The sequence below is a fragment of the Sitophilus oryzae genome, unplaced genomic scaffold (assembly GCF_002938485.1).
Source record: "Sitophilus oryzae breed Bouriz unplaced genomic scaffold, Soryzae_2.0 scaffold_555_pilon_pilon, whole genome shotgun sequence".
NCBI lineage: Eukaryota > Metazoa > Arthropoda > Insecta > Coleoptera > Curculionidae > Sitophilus > Sitophilus oryzae.
In genome coordinates, this window is record NW_022147146.1 from 266,815 (window position 1) to 285,070 (window position 18,256).

The 18,256-nt window shown below is 31.6% G+C and overlaps 1 protein-coding gene across 9 annotated transcripts in view; it reads right to left on the minus strand.

Annotated features, from left to right (window-relative positions):
* The window catches only part of LOC115887206 (phosphatase and actin regulator 3), a 155,678-nt gene that overhangs the window by 112,277 nt on the left and 25,145 nt on the right, over window positions 1-18,256 (minus strand). For 3 of the 9 annotated variants that reach the window (XM_030906563.1, XM_030906567.1, XM_030906561.1), the window contains exons 1-3: window positions 13,899-14,255; window positions 11,718-12,016; window positions 5,523-5,576 (exon numbers count right to left, since the gene is read on the minus strand). The exons of 2 other annotated variants lie outside the window; for them this stretch is intronic. In XM_030906563.1, the coding sequence (XP_030762423.1) occupies window positions 5,523-5,576; window positions 11,718-12,012 (349 nt within the window). In that variant the 5' untranslated portion in view covers window positions 12,013-12,016; window positions 13,899-14,255. Of the gene's footprint in view, window positions 1-5,522; window positions 5,577-11,717; window positions 12,017-13,898; window positions 14,256-18,256 lie in introns of those variants that run through there. 4 more of the 9 variants (XM_030906566.1, XM_030906569.1, XM_030906562.1 and 1 more) reach the window with 3 other exon arrangements.

Sequence of the window (18,256 nt, forward strand, 5' to 3'; positions counted from 1 at the left end):
TATGAACCCTTCCTGGACACAAACGGTACATTGTATACATCATATACAGGCATATTACGAGGTATATTATTTTCTGATAAATTTAGGTTTTCCTGGTCGGTAGTAAGTAAAGTGATATTATTTTTCTCGATAGTAGTTATTTCTGCTTCTTCACTCCTTGGTATTTTTTGGGGTGGTTCATCACTCTACAAATTACAAAGAAATGTTACATCACGATTTCAAAGTAAAGCAAATAAATTATTAAAATTATAAGCTTTGATCACATTTTGAATTTTTTAATATGACGACTTGAAATTCTAAAATTTTTGTAATTATTTGCATAAAAAAATCGATACCTATATTCTTATTCTATCTATAGTCACACATGCATTATCTAAACAGGTGCATTAGGTAAATGTCTCTTACCTTCAAATATAGCAAATAAATGCTCTAATTTCCATTTTTTCAGAAACCCCTTTAAAGAATCCATATATCCTAAAATTTGTCCATGAAAAATGACAAATGCCTGTTAATAACGATCACTAATTTGTTATACGATATGCGTTTAAAAAGCAACTTATGCAAAATTCCAAGTGAAAAATTCCAAGCAACAAAACCCGTGCGTACTTTGATGTACGACTGATCGGACTGCCGACTGATTGTATATACCGTCCTTCGTTATCGTCTTTGCATGTTGTTATTATTTCTCATCAAAAGAGTATTTAGCTATTGGAGAAATGACCGTGTTTCTTGAATGAAGTACTTCCTAGCGTATTTTTCTTGTTATCTTAAAACAAAGTAACTTGCACTTGGTTGAATGAAAATAGATTCAAGAAAAATTTCCGAATTTTTCAAGAGAAGAGAGATTTTTCTTGAGTTAAGAGAGTTTTTCTTCAGGCAAAATATTTTCTTTTACCCTAAAATAAATTCTCTTGCCACTAAATTTTTTTTTCAAGAACGATGACGACTTTAGTTCAAGTCTATCTTTTTTATCAGTGTATATATTCAAATTTTCAGTATTTCATTCATTTTGTTCATTACTCCTACTTGGAGCATAGAGCTTCAATAAATGCTCTAGGTACAGAAGGTTCGGTTGTTTGCAAGTGATTTAACATCTCGCCATGATCGCTTTACTGCTTCGATCTGCTTTTTAATTGTCCTTTTCCATGTGTGTCTTGGACGACCAGTTCTTCTACTGCCTTGTGGATTGCACTCAATAGCTCTGAAAGCGATGTTGTTGCCGCTTCGCTCTTAATGTGTGACCAGTCCACCTCCATTTCCTAAGTTTGATCTCGTTATACACCTGCTTTTGGTTGGTCAAGCTCCATAAATCCTAATTTCTGATAGTATTTGGCCAGAATATTCCTATAATATCTCGCAGACATGGAATTTGTTAACTAATGGCGATGAAATTTTCCAGATCTCTGTCCTATACAGGCAATACTGATTTGACATCGAATCGAAAATTTTAAGGTTTTTAAAGTTGAGATTACTGTCTAGATCTCCAAATATTGTTGAGCATTCCAAAATTCCATTCCAAATGTTATGCTGGCCTTGTTTATTCTATTTATGATATCTTGCTGTGCGCTTCCGTTGGTTGAGATTATACTGCCCAAATAAAAGTAAAATTATTTACTTCCTCTATAAGTGTTCTTCCAATGATAAAGGGAGGGAAATTGTTGGTACCAACTCTCATCAAACAGAAAAAAGACAGGGGCCACAGGCATAGCAAAGCCTTCATCCAAGAACCTAATTCTAAAACCACAAAGGAACTGCTAATGATCTGCAGAAATAAAGTGCGGATTACATCTTTGACAGGACATAGAGCAGTCCTCAACCTGTGTCAAGAAGTCTTGATATGCGACACTTCTATAGATAAATGACACTTCTATTTAGAAAAGCAAGGCTAGAGGCGGAAGAACTATGCTCCCATCCTATCAAGGAGCTACACAAGCCGGTGCAGTGATAGGAGACTAAGGCAGATAAAGAAATGAATACAAAAGAAAGAAATTTCATTAATATTGAGCAAATAAATGATATATGTATGTTTCTAATTTGAAAAAAAAGTCTGACCAATACATTTGTACAGTGCTTTCCATAAAATCAATAAAATGAAAAATATACCAAATAAAATAAATGTACAGATTTCTTTCGAAAATCGACATCTATATATGAACCCTTCCTGGCCACAAACGGTACATTGTGAGACAGGAAATTGTAGAGAGAAACAAGCCCTATAACATAGGATACGACATTTTAATGAACAGTGCTTGCCATAAAATCAATAAAATGAAAAATATACGAAATAAAATAAATGTACCGATTTCTTTCCAAAATCGACATCTATGAAAATATGAACCCTTCCTGGACGCAAACGGTACATTGTGAGACAGGAAATTGTAGAGAGAAACAAGCCCTATAACACAGGATACAACATTTGAATGAACAGTGCTTTCCATAAAATCAATAAAATGAAAAATATACGAAATAATATAGATGTTCTGATTTCTTTTGAAAATCGACATCTATGAAAATATGAACCCTTTCTGGACACAAACGGTACATTGTGAGACAGGAAATTGTAGAGAGAAACAAGCCCTATAACATAGGATACAACATTTTAATGAACAGTGCTTGCCATAAAATCAATAAAATGAAAAATATACGAAATAAAATAAATGTACCGATTTCTTTCGAAAATCGACATCTATGAAAATATGAACCCTTCCTGGACACAAACGGTACATTGTGAGACAGAGATACATTTAAACTCCTACAGAACAAGTTTAAATCAAACGGCAAGCAACACAATCGAATTTTAATGTGCATTCCTTAAATAAAAGAAATAAAACTCAAGGTTACCTAAGTATCGACTGGGTAAAGTGACAGTGGAAAAAATACTTCTCGGTTTCTCTACTACGGGCCAACATCTCGAAGAAAAATCCTTATGGTAACTTGATAGATTAAAGAAACAGGTTTTCTTGCCGCTTCTAATGTTACAAAGGATTTTTTTTTATTTTATCCCATAACAAATCTTGTAGGGAACCTAATTTTGAAATGTATACTAAAAGGCACAAACAACAGACACCTTAAAATCCTCATGTATTTTAAATTTCAATATATTTTGTTCAGACATTTTCCCCACAGAGTTTCTTAACTTCAATGTACTTCAATGTAATTAGACATACGTAAACATATGATTTGTATATCTTCAGTACCTTTCTTTTGTATAGTAAACTCTGTCTATTTGTATTATTGGTCTGAGCGAATAACACATTCAAAGGATGTGGTCTATCCAATGAAAAAACAACGAATCTATATAAGCTAGATAATGCAGCAAATTCCCACAGATAAATTATATCCGCACTAAACAGTACGATTTCGACTATAAACCTGATATAAAACGTTACCAATGAGTTCTTCCGCTTTATATGAGTTAAATTAACAATCGCAACCGATGATGGGAACCGGCATTAGTGGTAGATTGTGAAAATGAACCATTGTTTACTTGTGCGGCGTTGTGAAACGTCCGTATATATTAAACAATGTTTAAATTCCCGTCATTCACATAGTCATATAATAGTTATATGACAGCTGAACTTTGTACTATTAATTCATAAATAATTGAAGAGTAATAGGTATCCCTCAAATTAGACTCTTTCTGTTTATAGTCCAAGAAAATAGGCCTTCAAATGCAAAGTTTTGGTAAAAACTTGAATTTTTGATATGAGCTACTTGAAAGACCTAAAAACGAACTGTGAAAGATTTTTTTTAAATTTACCCCCGAGAAGGGGTGAAATTCGTTACTAGATCTTTCAAAGTAACTTATATCAAAAATTCCCAGAAAGTTTTTACCAAAACTTCGTATTTAAAGGTCTATTTTCTTGGACTATTGAACGAGTCGTTCATTTGAACGAGTATTAAAAATAAATCGTGAGATTCGTTTCACTCCTTAGAATACGATTCGTTCAATTGTGACCAGCACGGATCCATAAATTTTGAACGAATCGTAAGAATTTAATCGGATCACAATGCGACTCGTTCATTTCTACGGTTCCTTCGTTCAAAGAATCGTGAGAATTGATTCGTAGCTTACAATACTGTTCGTTCGATTGAATCGTGGCCAGCTGGGCAAAGATTGAACGAGTCATTCATTTGAAAGAGTATTAAAAATGAATCTTGAGGTTCGATTCGTTCAGAACAAATCGTAAGAATTGAATCGGATCACAAAGCGACTCGTTCATTTCTACGGTTCGTTCGTTCAAAGAATCGTGAGAATTGATTCGTAGCTTACAATACTGTTCGTTCAATTGAATCGTGGCCAGCTGGACAAAGACTGATTGAGTCGTTCATTTGAAAGAGTATTAAAAATGAATTTTGAGGTTCGATTCGTTCAGCACAAATTGTAAGAATTGAATCGGATCACAAAGCGACTCGTTCATTTCTATACGGTTCGTTCGTTCAAAGAATCGTGAGAATTGATTCGTAGCTTACAACACTGTTCGTTCAATTGAATCATAGCCAGCTGGGCAAAGATTGATTGAGTCGTTCATTTGAAAGAGTATTACAAATGAATCTTGAGGTTCGATTCGTTCAGAACGAATCGTAAGAATTCAATCGTATCACAATGCGAGTCGTTCATTTCTACGGTTCGTTCGTTCAAAGAATGGTGAGAATTGATTCGTAGCTTACAATACTGTTCGTTCAATGGAATCGTGGCCAGCTGGGCAAGATTGATTGAATCGTTCATTTGAAAGAGTATTAAAAATGAATCTTGAGGTTCGATTCATTCAAAACGAATCGTAAGAATTGAATCGGATCACAATGCGACTCGTTCGTTCAAAGAATCGTGAGAATTGATTCATTGCTTACAATACAACTCGTTTAAAAAATAAATATTAGAATTATATACTATGAGCAAAATATGTTTGTAGTTTCACTAAAAAGAATCGTAATGCCCATTACTACTTTGCGGGATATTGGTATGTATAATGTATATAAATTTTCTTACGCACGGTTATTTTCTCATTTCTTTTGATTTTTCCGCTGCATTCTCAGATGAAAAACGGAGAAAGAGATACGGTTAGGCACGGCGAACGGCATTTAATTATAATTCTGTTCGCTACAAAAGTGGACTAATTGAGTTAACGATATTTAGAACCAGGTTTCGCGATTTTTCAGAGCGTGATAACAATTTTTCTAGCGCTTCTCTCAGGAGAGATCTCTCGCGTGCGTGCTTCAAAATTAGTATGTTTCTCATATTTAATATATAATTTATCCGTAATTAGTATAGTGAGTGAATTAAATATACCATATGAAAGATTTACAACCAAGTGTTGAAAAAAGCAATAAAAAATGTACTAAATTTGAGAAAAAAATGTAAAAAAATAAAATAAAAATAAAACACAGAAAAATAATTATTAGATATACAAAGTTAGTTACAACAACGATAAATGCAATACCAAAAAAGCCAAATCTTCTTTAGAAGAGGGGGTTAGCACAACAAACAAGATCTTTAAACACCAGAAAACACCCTGTGTTACCTTTTTTATTGCGCAGTTTCCGGCATTTCGACTTTCTGCCGGACTCGTGACCCTCTGCAAAGGAAGTAGCCAAAGTCAATAAAAATTTTACTCTAGGTTACAATTTATTTGAGGCTATAAAATGAAATGAACTCGGAAATGAATTTGAAGGTGTCTCGTATTGAAGGGATGATCGTGATATAATAAAAATGATATATCTAGTACGGTATGATCGAAAAAAAGAGCGTCGAATTGGCTTGGAAAGGGCGATGAATAATATTCACCATAATATATAATTTTACATTTAAAAAAATTGAAGGTAATCTTTCTAAGTCTGACGCCGTTTTTTCGATCGTATGGCATATATCCTATAATTCCTATAATAAAAAAATAACTTGCAATCATTTTTTTTCACCAAGCTGAAGTGTCTATATGGTTTATTAAATAAAAACACGTAATTCAAGTAAATATACAGGGTGAGTCTTAAATTAGGACAAATATTTTCAGGGCTGGTAGATCTCGATAAAAGAAACATATTTTCTCTTTACCGTTTTTCAAATAAGTCCAAATAACCGAGTTACCTATTTTACTTTGAAAATTTCCAAAAAAAAAAGATTTTTTGCTTAAATTTTGAGAACCCCTGGATCTTTTCTGGATTTTCTTTCTTGTAAATTTAATCTACTCCCTATGTTGCCATATTATCAAGAAATTATGTTTTTTAATTAAAAACTAAAAAAAATCCTTTTTTTTTCAAAAAATTCCAACTATTTTTTTTTTTCGCAAAAAACCCTTCAAACTCGTGTTTCTGAGGTCGAAATATACCACCCCTAAAATATTTGCACTTATTTAAGACTCATCCTGTATATGGTTCTGATAATAACGAAATAAGTATTTGTTTGATTTTTTTTCATGAAATTTGTGTCTTTCTGATTATTTAAGTTAAATAATGAGTTAGTCCATTGGAACAAAACTGATTTAATTCAAATAAGCTATTATTTAGTCTATATATAATACAGTATGATCGAAAAAAAAACGGCGTCCAGTTGGCTTGGAAATGAACATCGATGACATTCCACATATAATTTTATATATAAAATGACAGCGATCTTCACTTCATAGCCATCGCTGACGTCGTTTTTTATTTCAATCATATTCCATAATACTAAATTATATCATAATACTAAATTTAAATACGAATATAATATGCTCATATCCTTTGTCTTTGAGCTGCCGTCATACTATGCATATATTTTATGTCCTTCACCTCCCATAACTGGACGTATATAAGACATACCCTGTATAATTATATTACTAAGTAAACAGCTCATTTGCTAATTTTCTGATCTTTTTGCGTCAGTTTTTTAAGGCTTATATTCACAAAATATTTGCAATGTCTGTTTGAATCGTATAGATAAAAAATTAGATAAGAAAAACAATGCTCGTTTCATTTCACAGTGTAATCCAAATACAAAAAGATTTTTTTTAATAAATTCTTAGATTATATGCGGTCTCGTCTCATAAATAAGTACAATGTAGTACCCTTTTCTGCGTGCTGCGACCACACATTTTAAAGCCTAAACAAACAAATTTCAACATGCCCCTCAAATGGAAACATATACTTTTCTATAGGAGATAGACAAAAACTAATATCGGTGTCTGGAGCTCAATTTTTGTCAAAAACATGATGGTGCAAACCGCATATCGATATCCGTTTCCGTTTCGGAGTTACGGGGTATTTTTCAAAAATATGCATTTTTAACAAATCGCTGTAACTTTTTTGCTATGGAAAATTTTGTATTTTTATGAAAATATTTCCAAAGCATCTTTTTACGTAGAATTTAATGGTTTAAGTATAATTTTTTTAAAATTAATAATTTAAGAATTATCTACAGAAAATTTGATTTTTTATATGGGACACCCTGTATATTTTTAATTTATTGAAAATAATTTAAAATTACCTTTCCAAAAATATAACACACTTGATATTTTGCTCGATTCCTCTTCGAGATATAGAGTATATAAAAATTCGCCCGCTTTAAATAAGTAGGCTTTGTACGGCACCGGCTGTAATGCAAAAACATTCTAGCTGTGAGCATCAATTAAAACGAAAATAATAATTGCTATGAGAGATGCAGAATTTTATAACAATTTAAAATATATTTAACCAACATCAACACATTTAAACTATATCTAATAACAATAAAAATAAATAGCAAACCAAGACATGAGATTTTGCTACAGGTGTTCGACATATCGACCGTCTTCTGTTATGGACAGACGGGGTAGTTTTTGAAAATTTCTCGCAGAATTCATTAACTCAGTGGGGTGAAAGTTACCCTCTTATAACTGCTAAGTATTTTTAATTCTTGTCTAGATTATACGGAAGAATAAGGAACCTTTATTCTTCCGCAAATATATCCATAGGATTAGATCCATGGGCACTAAGTCAAGCGACCTCGACGGCCAACAGCTGGGATCTTGGTTAGCTATCCACTTATTCTTGAAATTGGCTGCAAAAATTTGCTGATAACTTCAGCGTTCAGAGGCGGTGCGTCGTTTTGCTGGAAAAATATGTTTTCGAATTCCATTAAGGGCATATCATCAACAAGTGGTCCAAAGCCTACTAGCTAAAAGTGGCGAACTTATAAAAATTCTGTATTTCGAAGGGGATTATAACAAAATATCAAGTGTGCTATATTTTTGGAAAGGTAATTTTAAATTCTTTTCAGTTAATTAAAATATAGAGGGTGTCCCAAATAAAAAATCATTTTTTTTGTTGATAACTCTTAAATTATTAATTTAAAAAAAATTATACTTAAACCATTAAATTCTACGTAAAAAGGTGCTTTGGAAATGTTTTCATAGAAATACAAAATTTTCCATAGCAAAAAAGTTACAGTGATTTGTTAAAAATGCACATTTTTGAAAAACACCCCGTAACTCCGAAACGGTAACAGATATTGATGTGATGTTTTCACCATCATGTTTTTGATAAAAATTGATCTCCAGACACCGATATTAGTTTTCGTCAATCTCCTATAGAAAAGGGTGTTTCCATTTAAAAGCGTCGAATTTGATCCACCCTGTACAACCCAGACGAGATTGTTTCACATACAATGAAATAAAAAAAAATAAAAAATCATGTCCTTGCCTTATTAGAAATATAATCAAATAAAATGCATTACAGAGGAACCATGCATGTAATAATTAGACACCATGTATCTAAGAACAAAATAAAATATACAACATCATTTTTTTTAACTGGTAAAAAAATTCGAAGGATTCTCAGCAAGGTGAAACTTAAATTTGAATTACAAGATAGAAAACCTGCAAAATGTATTCATAAATAACCTTCTTACGCCTATATCTATATCTATACAGGGTGGTCCGAACTGTATTCCGGAAACTTCGGCAGCATATTCTGCAAATAAAAATAAGTAAAAAATTCGTATAAATGTATATCCTAACAAGGTGTAGAAGTTTCATTTTTATTTCGAGAGATTTTTTGCCAATAATTTGTGAAGTAACGTCAATATTTGGATGAAAATTAGTGTCTGGGAGTTTGTTCTGAGAGTAAAATATTGAGGTTTACTTATTTGGAAAAAATCGAAATAAAAATGAAACTTCTACGCCCTGTATCTCCGAAACTAAGTATTGTAGGGCATAAATTTATACGAACTTTTTTACTTATTTTAATCTGCAGAATATGCTGCCGAAGTTTCGGGAATACAGTTCGGACCACCCTGTATAAAAAAATATTTCTTTTGTAGAGTTGGTTTCATTTGAAAAGACAAATTGAAGAAAAATTATTTTAAAAATAGAAAAAAAAATAACAGCCACAACTAAAGATTCATTCACATTTGTCATTAAGTACTTTAGTTTGTCGTAAAGCATTTTTGGTCAGTTAACTTTTTTAGTTCGTAGATTTTTCTAGTGGCGATTAAAACAATATTTATACAATTTCAAAATGTTCCTCAGCTTGAATAAATATCTGGATACCTGTGAAGGTTCTTTCATACATAACTGATACCTGCGAAGAATTTGAATATATTTTCTTAACGTTTTCTATGCCTTTAGGGCTCAAGTTCAAGTACTGAGGGGTACAAACAAGCTACTTTGACTTTTTTTAATAGCCCATAAGATATCTATTGACTCCAACTCTGAACGAAAAGCAGTTAAACTGAATTTTATTGTCAGTCTAAGCTAAATATTTCTCGTGAAAATATCATTAAGAACGAGCTAAGTGGAAATTAAGTTATTTACGAGTTTGTTTTTTCGAACTTACCATAAAACAGGTCCGAAAAATCAATTAATTTTGTCTTATTTAATGTGTTTGGGAGTGTTGGTATATTTGTTTAAACAATTAACTAAAGGTTAAACAAATAAAAGGTGTCTTTTGTAGACATTTAATTAATTACTTGGCACTTCATTATAAGATTAATTAATTATTCATTTCTAATAACCTAGAGACAAATAATATAAATACTCAAACCCTACTGTACAAAACGAATAATAAACCCAAGATATACAATCAAGATGAAAACAGAAAAATGCTAGCTTGCCACACAATTTTTTCAAAATTCGATAAAAAATATTTTTTTAGAAATAGGAGTTGTGTGTCTGGGAGCGTTCTATCCTTTTTTAATCTTTCTATCTCTAATCTCCGTTTTATGTCAATTTTTAGTAAATGATGTCTAGCTAGAGATGGACCTCGTCAAATTTATCATCGATTGCCATTCCACAGCCGTCTTTGACGCCGTTTTCTTTCGATTATACGGTAGTATAAACCTCAATCCTCCGGAATAGCTCTAAAATATCATATTGCTATAGATAAAAAATATATACAATATATAATATATTTAAGTATTTTCTAAGATTTCTAAGGTATCTTTCACAAAAAAATACATAGGCCTGTCTAGCTAACTACAATATTTTACAAAATCTACCACGCCTTCTGCATACCTGCCTCGGTCCGAACAAGTTCTTTTCAGATATAAATTAGGCATTAGTGTTGGATTAGAGCTTTCAAAAAAAAAGGTCTAGGTATAATAATTTTCGAGATTTTCTTTTCAGTAGGGTCATTAAAGAGAAAAAAAGGCTATTAAATTTTGGTTCGGAAAAGATTGGAGGATGAGGAACATTAAAATATTTCTATAAACCAAACCAAACAGGTTTAAAAGTCTTTTTAGACCTTAGAAATGTTTTTTAACTACATATTTTCGTTAAAAAAAATATAATTTTCATAAAAGAATGAATTGAAAATAGATTTCTAAGTCAAAAACTTTTGGGTAGACCACAGACCTGTTATAATTCTTTTTTCAAAATTTGACAACATCATAATTAAATAATTAATTTAATTATGATGTTGTCTTTTTTTGTCTCAATGTATAGGACCACATGCCTCTGGTCTATTTAAATATCTATCTAGCATTATTATCGATTTTTTGTGTTAAACAATAGCTTATTAGAATTAAATAAATTCATATAATGGGTATCTTAATAAAGATATCATACGATCGAAAAAAAAACGGCGTTAGAGATGTCTTAGAAATGGAGATCTCTGTTATTTTGTATATAAAATTATATGAGATATGTACCCATCCGATCGTCATTTCTACGCTAACTGGACGCCGTTTTTTTTTCGGCCATGCGGTACAATATCTCAATATTTGTTCCATAAAATTTTATTTACACAAAACATCAGAATAAAAATAGATTTTTCCAAAATTTCAAATATACTTTTGATTCGTAACTATCAAAGCAATACATATTTACTTGAATTCGTATATTTCTATATTTAAATCAAATTGTTGTTTGTCCAATGTATAATCCTCGGTATAATCTATTTTTTAACTAAAAATAGTACATACTAGGCATATTGGATTTCTACAGTTCTTTACTTAAAACTTTCTGATCACCCTTGTAGGTGATCAGAAAGTTTTATATAATCTCTCCAATGAGTCAAGAAAGATTTCGACAGACCAACCCAAAAAATGATAGAAACTGATCCATGACAGACACAGCTGTCAGACTATAATGATCAAACTGTACATCAATAAAACAATCTCTTTCGAAAGTACGGTATTATAATCGAAAAAAATAAAATTAAATACTTGTTTTCTCAATGATTTTAATACAAAAACCAACTTATTTATAATAAATATCACTCAAAAACCCAAAATTTACACACATCTTTCACTCTTTTCCTCCACTCACCAACAATGACAGCCGTCACTCCCGCCTCCTTGATCTCCCTGATCTCTTTGGCCTCCTTGCCCGCGCTTAGAAAATCGCTCAGACTCAAACTTGAGGCGATGAGCTGTCTCTTCTCCTCGAAATTGAGGTAGTCCAGGCTGTTGCTCCTGGTGGGTGCCACGATGGCCACGTTCTTCGTTTTCATCGTTTGCTGGGTCTTGTCGTGCATCGTAACGCCGCCGCTGGTCGCGTTCGGGGACGCCACTGGTTTCTGGTCTCCGGGCACGACGAACACGCCACTGAAGCGGACTGACATCCTGCTGTATCAGGGGCGTACACACAGTGGTTATTTTAGTTTATGTTTATGTTTTTTTTTAGATTAATTTTTTGTACGGTTTTTTTAATGTGTAGGTATTCTTAAAGTGACCAGATTTTGGGTCAATCAAGAATCAATAATAGTAATGACGCAATATGTAATTTTTACGTAAAAAAAGTCTTTTGAGCTAAATTTAAAAATCTATACCAATGTATAAAATCCTTAAGATCCTGCTCAAACCATTCAACGTAAGGAGCTCAATTTTAGCATACAGGTTGATTCTAGGGTGTAGAGGTTCGATAAGAAGGAATTTTTCAAAATTCAAGTTCCAAGAGGGTGAAACCACCCCTCAAATATTACAATATTTTTTATTTAAAAAACGGTCAAGTTTCCGAAAGAACGCTTAAACACGTATATTTTATTTTGTTGTTTTAAATATTTTAAGATTTTTTATAAATTTATACAGGATGTTTCATAAAATATGACCATTGAGTAATCACGATTCTGCTTAAACTGCTTGACGTTTAAAGCTGATTTTTGGCAAACGGATTGACTGTGGGGTGTAGGGGTTCGATAAGGAGGGGTTTCTCGAATCTCAAATTCCAAGAGGGTGAAAACGCCCCTCAAATATTACAATATTTGTTATTTAAAAAACGGTTAGTCTTTCGGGAAACCGCTTGGACAAGCATAATTTATTTGGTTTTTTTACATATTTTGAAGTTTTTTAAAAAATCATACAGGGTATTACATATTTTATACAGGGTGTTTCAAAAAACATATATGCCATCTTTCTTCAGGAGATTCCTCACGTAAAAATACGATTTATTTTTCATAGCAACATAGGTCCGATTCTGTTTTATTTTGTAGCTACAGGGTGTTAAAATTGTCTTAATGGTTGTCTTAATCATCTTTCGATTTATTATACTTTTCTTCCAAGTACTTTCAGTGATTCGAATGGAATTTTGAGAGTAAAAGTTATACATATTTTAATGTTAAAAAAATGTCGATAAATTCATCAGGGACGTGCATGTGGGTTATCAGTGGAATATTTTTCAAACAAAAAAACATGTGCGCCACTGACTTTTTTCTTGTTGAGGCCATTTAATGTCAATTAAAATTTATCTCTTGAAACTTTGTCGAATTCGGCCTCCTTGATGAGATAAACGCAATTTTATTAATCACAATTAATAAAAATAAAATAATAAATTCTATATTTTACCTATTTTATTATTAAATATTATTACTATTAGTCCAATCTACTACAATTTCAAATAAAAAAAATAATGGTTTAAGGCAATTACAAAAAACTTAATTTTAATAAGTTTTAACATCCTGTAACTCTAAAACTATGCATTTCCATACCCATGTTTATAGGACCTTTTTTTTTTCATATTTTTTTGATGAGGAATCCATGTGTTTATCTCATCAAGAAGGCAGAAATTGACAAAATAACAAGAGACAATTTTTAATCGGTATTAAATTACCTACACTATTTCGCTAACAAGAGAAAAAAGTCAGTGGCGTACATGCTTTTTTAGAAACATTTTCCAGTGATAACCCAGTATGCGCGTCCCTGGTGAATATTTCGACATGTTTTTAGCTTTAAAATAATCTAATTTTTATTTCGACAACAGTAGTAGCCGGAGCTTGGAGAACAGTGCAGTCGTTATTTTTTTAATTTTTTATAAAGATTATGTCTCAAACAGAGCTTTTTTAAATAAGCTATAAATTAATTTATAAAATGGTCATATTTCGCAAACCACTCGGTATAAAACATATTATATATTATAATTAAAATAATCACCTAAAAACAAATTAAAAAAACCCACCGAAACCGTACAAAAAATGAATAACAAAACCAAGAATAACCGCTGATGTAAACCCACCTTAATAAAAACACAGCCTCTAAGGCCTCGTATTCACGTCCTCATCCACATCGCACAATAATACCGAAATAAACAACAACAACAACGACACCACAACAACTCGAAATAGGTACCCGTAATCAACAAACCTCGCACACACCTGCCTCGGCCAAGGTAGGAATAGGTAAAAAAACGGCCCGAAATGCACTTAGGCCGATTTAAAGGCCCGTCCGGGCGTTAAGGTCCGTTCACAGGACGTCATCGCGACCGGAGGTGCGTTGTTGTGGAGGCAGCGGGAGAATAATAAGAAGAGAAGAAAAAAACGACGCGAAGTTGGGAGCGGTTCAGTCGGGCGGCAGGACGGCAGCCTCCTGCAAAACGAACTGCTGTCGAACTGAGAGCGTATGGAAGAGGAGAGAATGTCTGTATTGCGCGACGTTGCCGGTTCCGCAAAAATAAATTACTATATTTCCTGTAACGATACTTACTAGAAATTATAGTGGAGTGCTTTAAGCCTTCATAGGATACAAACCTCGGAATTCGTTTACTGTGAATGAATTTTTATAAAACTTTTTGCATTGTATTGTTATTAAGATATATTACAAAGTTTACCCATTTAAATTCGTTGCTTTCACTTTAGTATTTTAACAAACACACATATACAAACCATTTACAAAATATGTGTTTAATGGTAGTTCACTTTCAAAAATATTTTTATAGATATACAGGGTGAGTCAAAAATATATCTATAGTTAGTTTAGTTCAGTGAATTTGCTATAAAATTCCGGTTCCAAAAATACCTTAATACCATAAAATATACTAAGTGGTTTTTGAATTATGACCAAGTTTATGAGGACGTCAATCTAGACGTCGAGGAATCTTCGTATGAGAACTTCTAATCGAAACGATCGACTTATTTAAGTTTATCGCTAAGAAACAGCCGTTTGCCAGCTTTTCAAATTGATAATGAATTGCACTTAAGGAACGTACAAATATTAACTAACGGACTATAAGAAAAAGATTAAATGAAGCAAATCTTATGTCAAGAAGGCCTGCTTCGGGACCAGAACTTACTAGATATGTAGACCCAAAAGCAAAGGCATGGTCTTTCCAACAAAAATAAAGCTAATAAAACCAAAAGTAAATAAAAAAACCAAAAAATAAACCATCGAGAAAGGATGTATCTAGATGATAAAATGATTTTTAAATTTCTTGCTGTTTTAACATATTCCACAGGGTATTTCAAACTTTTACCAAAATATCTATATACCATTTGCTGCTCAGCATGGTCCAGAATTCATCTTCGCAATAATCTTGCACAGTTCGCACTAAAAGAGTTTTTAAAAAGAACAATGTTCGACTGCAAGGTCTGCTAGTAAAAAAATTTAAGCTTAAAGTATCACAACACTATTTATTTGAACTAAAAACTAGTAATACAAAACTAAAGTGTCAAAACGAATGACAATATCAGGAAATAAATAAATAAATCACAAAACATCCCCCTTTAGAACTTTTTCTTTAATGGCCATAAGCGGGAGTAAAAGCCCAACCGCCCCCGCCCGAACAAACACTAGAGGCGCCACCGGTCGTCAAATGGTGTAAAAATTGCGAAAATTTAATCATCTAATTTTGACACAAGGGGTCGCGTTTAACTTTTTCAATTTTAATTCAATATTCATTGTTTTTGAAACTATATTATTAGACTTTGTTGTATTTTGTGAATATATAAATGTTTTCTTAGTATAAAGTTGCATTATAGTAATTTAAATTACATTACATACATATTTAAGATTCAAATATTATGACATATATGTCAGTTGCCGTCTAAAATGTCATCTTGATAACAAAAAGTTGTTTATTGTCAAAAGTAGTTAAAATCATGTTAAAATATTAAAATTTACAAGTTATAATTAGATATTTTATATTATTTCAACGACAAACACATAATAGTACAGCGTAATGTTGATATGCAGGTCCAAAACAAAAAGTGCCGTTATATTTTTCAGTTTTCGTTGTCAGCCGCGGAAGTTTCAGTGATTTTAGTGTTGTTGGATATTTTTATTTGTGAAATAGAAATATGGCGTTTGGATTGCAAAACTAAAAGTGGAAGTTTTATTGCAATGTAAGTAAGCGTTTGTCCATTTTATATATTACTTTTTTCATACCTACGACAAATATACATATTTTGAAATTTTATAATTCGTTTTATTTAAAAAATGTTAGAAAATAAGCTTGTAATCCTGTAATTGACATAATTGTTATGTAATATATTCCATTTAAATGTAATATATTACTTTACAATTAAAAAAATGTAAATCTAAAAATTATATTAAAAATATATACAGGGTGTTTCAAAACAAGTGCGAAAAACTTCAGGGGGTGATTCCTTGTTCAAAATAAAGGGTAGTTTGCTTCATAAACGTTGGGTCAAAAGTCAACCATTAGGGAGATATCGCGGTACAAAGATGGCGGAAAATAATGTTTTTATTTTTTATCTTGAAAACGAAAAGAGATAGACTAATAAAATTTTATGGAAGCATTACTGTTATGAAAACACACTTTCTGGTAATTTTTTCACTTTTTTAAAATGAGTGGAAGGGATTGAAATAAACTACCCCTATCATTCTTGTTAACGAAAGTTAAAGAAAAATCTTATTAAACACATGCAAAAAAATTAATTTGGATAGTTTAGTTTGTTTAGAAACTTTTTTATCTCTTGTCTTTTTTTGATAAAACTCACCGATTTGAAATTAAAAAATAAAATGTAAAGCATTACATGCCAGGACAAACAACATTTTCTGATAAAGAATCTAGTGGGCTGCTGTAATTTTTTTAGGAAAAAATCTAGTCGGCCACTGTTACTTTTTAGGATGTTCCTAATATTATTTTATTTGACATTACTCTACTGCAATACGTTATCATCTAGATGATTATTATTATCGTTATTATCACTAGATTCTTAATCTAAAAATGTTTTTTGTCCTGACATGTAATGCTTTACATTTTATTTTTTAATTTCAAATCGGTGAGTTTTATCAAAGAAACACAAGTGATAAAAAAGTTTCTAAACAAACTAAACTATCCAAATTAGAGCATTTGCATGTGTTGGATAAGATTTTTCTTTAAATTTCTTTCGTTAACAAGAATGATAGGGGTAGTTTATTTCAACCCCTTCCACTCATTTTAAAAAAGTGAAAAAATTACCAGAAAGTATGTTTTCATAACAGTAATGCTTCCATAAAATTTCAATATTCTATCTCTTTTCGTTTTCAAGATAAAAAATAAAAACATTATTTTTCCACCATCTTTGTACCCCGATATCTCCCTAATGGTTGACTTTTGACCCAACGTTTATAAAGCAAACTACCCTTTATTTTGAACAAGGAATCACCCCCTAACGTTTTTCGCATTTGTTTTGAAACACCCTGTATATACAGGCATTAATTGAAATTTTTAGAGTGCGAACAAACACGAGAGGCGCTTTATTATTTACTTTCATTTCTTAACATGACAGATGAAGTCCTAAAGGGGGATGTTTTGTGAAATAAATGCGGCAATTTGACATTTTTTACAGCGCCGAATATGTCCATGACTGGCAAAAATTAATTCAAAAATCGCGCCCTCGATTACGTAACTAAAAGATTAATTGGTATCAAATATATAACAACTTCATCTTATCAGTTAATAATTTATTTATAAAAAAACGTTCATAATACATACATATAAAAATTACTCTCCTTAAAATAAAACCAATAACCACATAGAATGATTAAACGATTATCATCACTTAATCACCATGTTAAATTCAATTACCGAAGTTAATTTCAAAATTCCGAAACGTATATACGTTATGAAACTGAATTTTTCATGACTCGGCGACGGCAAGGTTAGCAGAGAATAAAAAATCCGTATGTTGTGATAATTCGCGGTAAGCTTGGCAACGCCGCGCCAGCAGTCGCGCTCCAGAGGGGCAGGACCGGCATTTAAATGACCGCGGCCAGACCAAAGTAAACAAAGTATAAAAGGCGGCTTTGCGAGCTTAAAATACGATTGATGTATGTATATTTATTTCCAAAAATAATAATATACACACATTGTGTAGAATTTGTCGAAAATATAAATGATTTTCTACAGTTATAAAAGAAACTTTTTCATAAATAACATAAATACCGACATTTTTGAACAGAGTTTTGTTTCAAACAATTCTACACTGATATTAAACATTATTTTAAAATTTCACGTTTTTTAGTTTCTTGTAATTAAATTGAAACATTGATATTAAATACAGGGTGTCCCAGAAATTAGTGCAAGTATTTTAAGAGGTGGTAGATCTCGATAAAAGAAACATATTTTCTCTTTATCGTTTTTAATAAATAAGT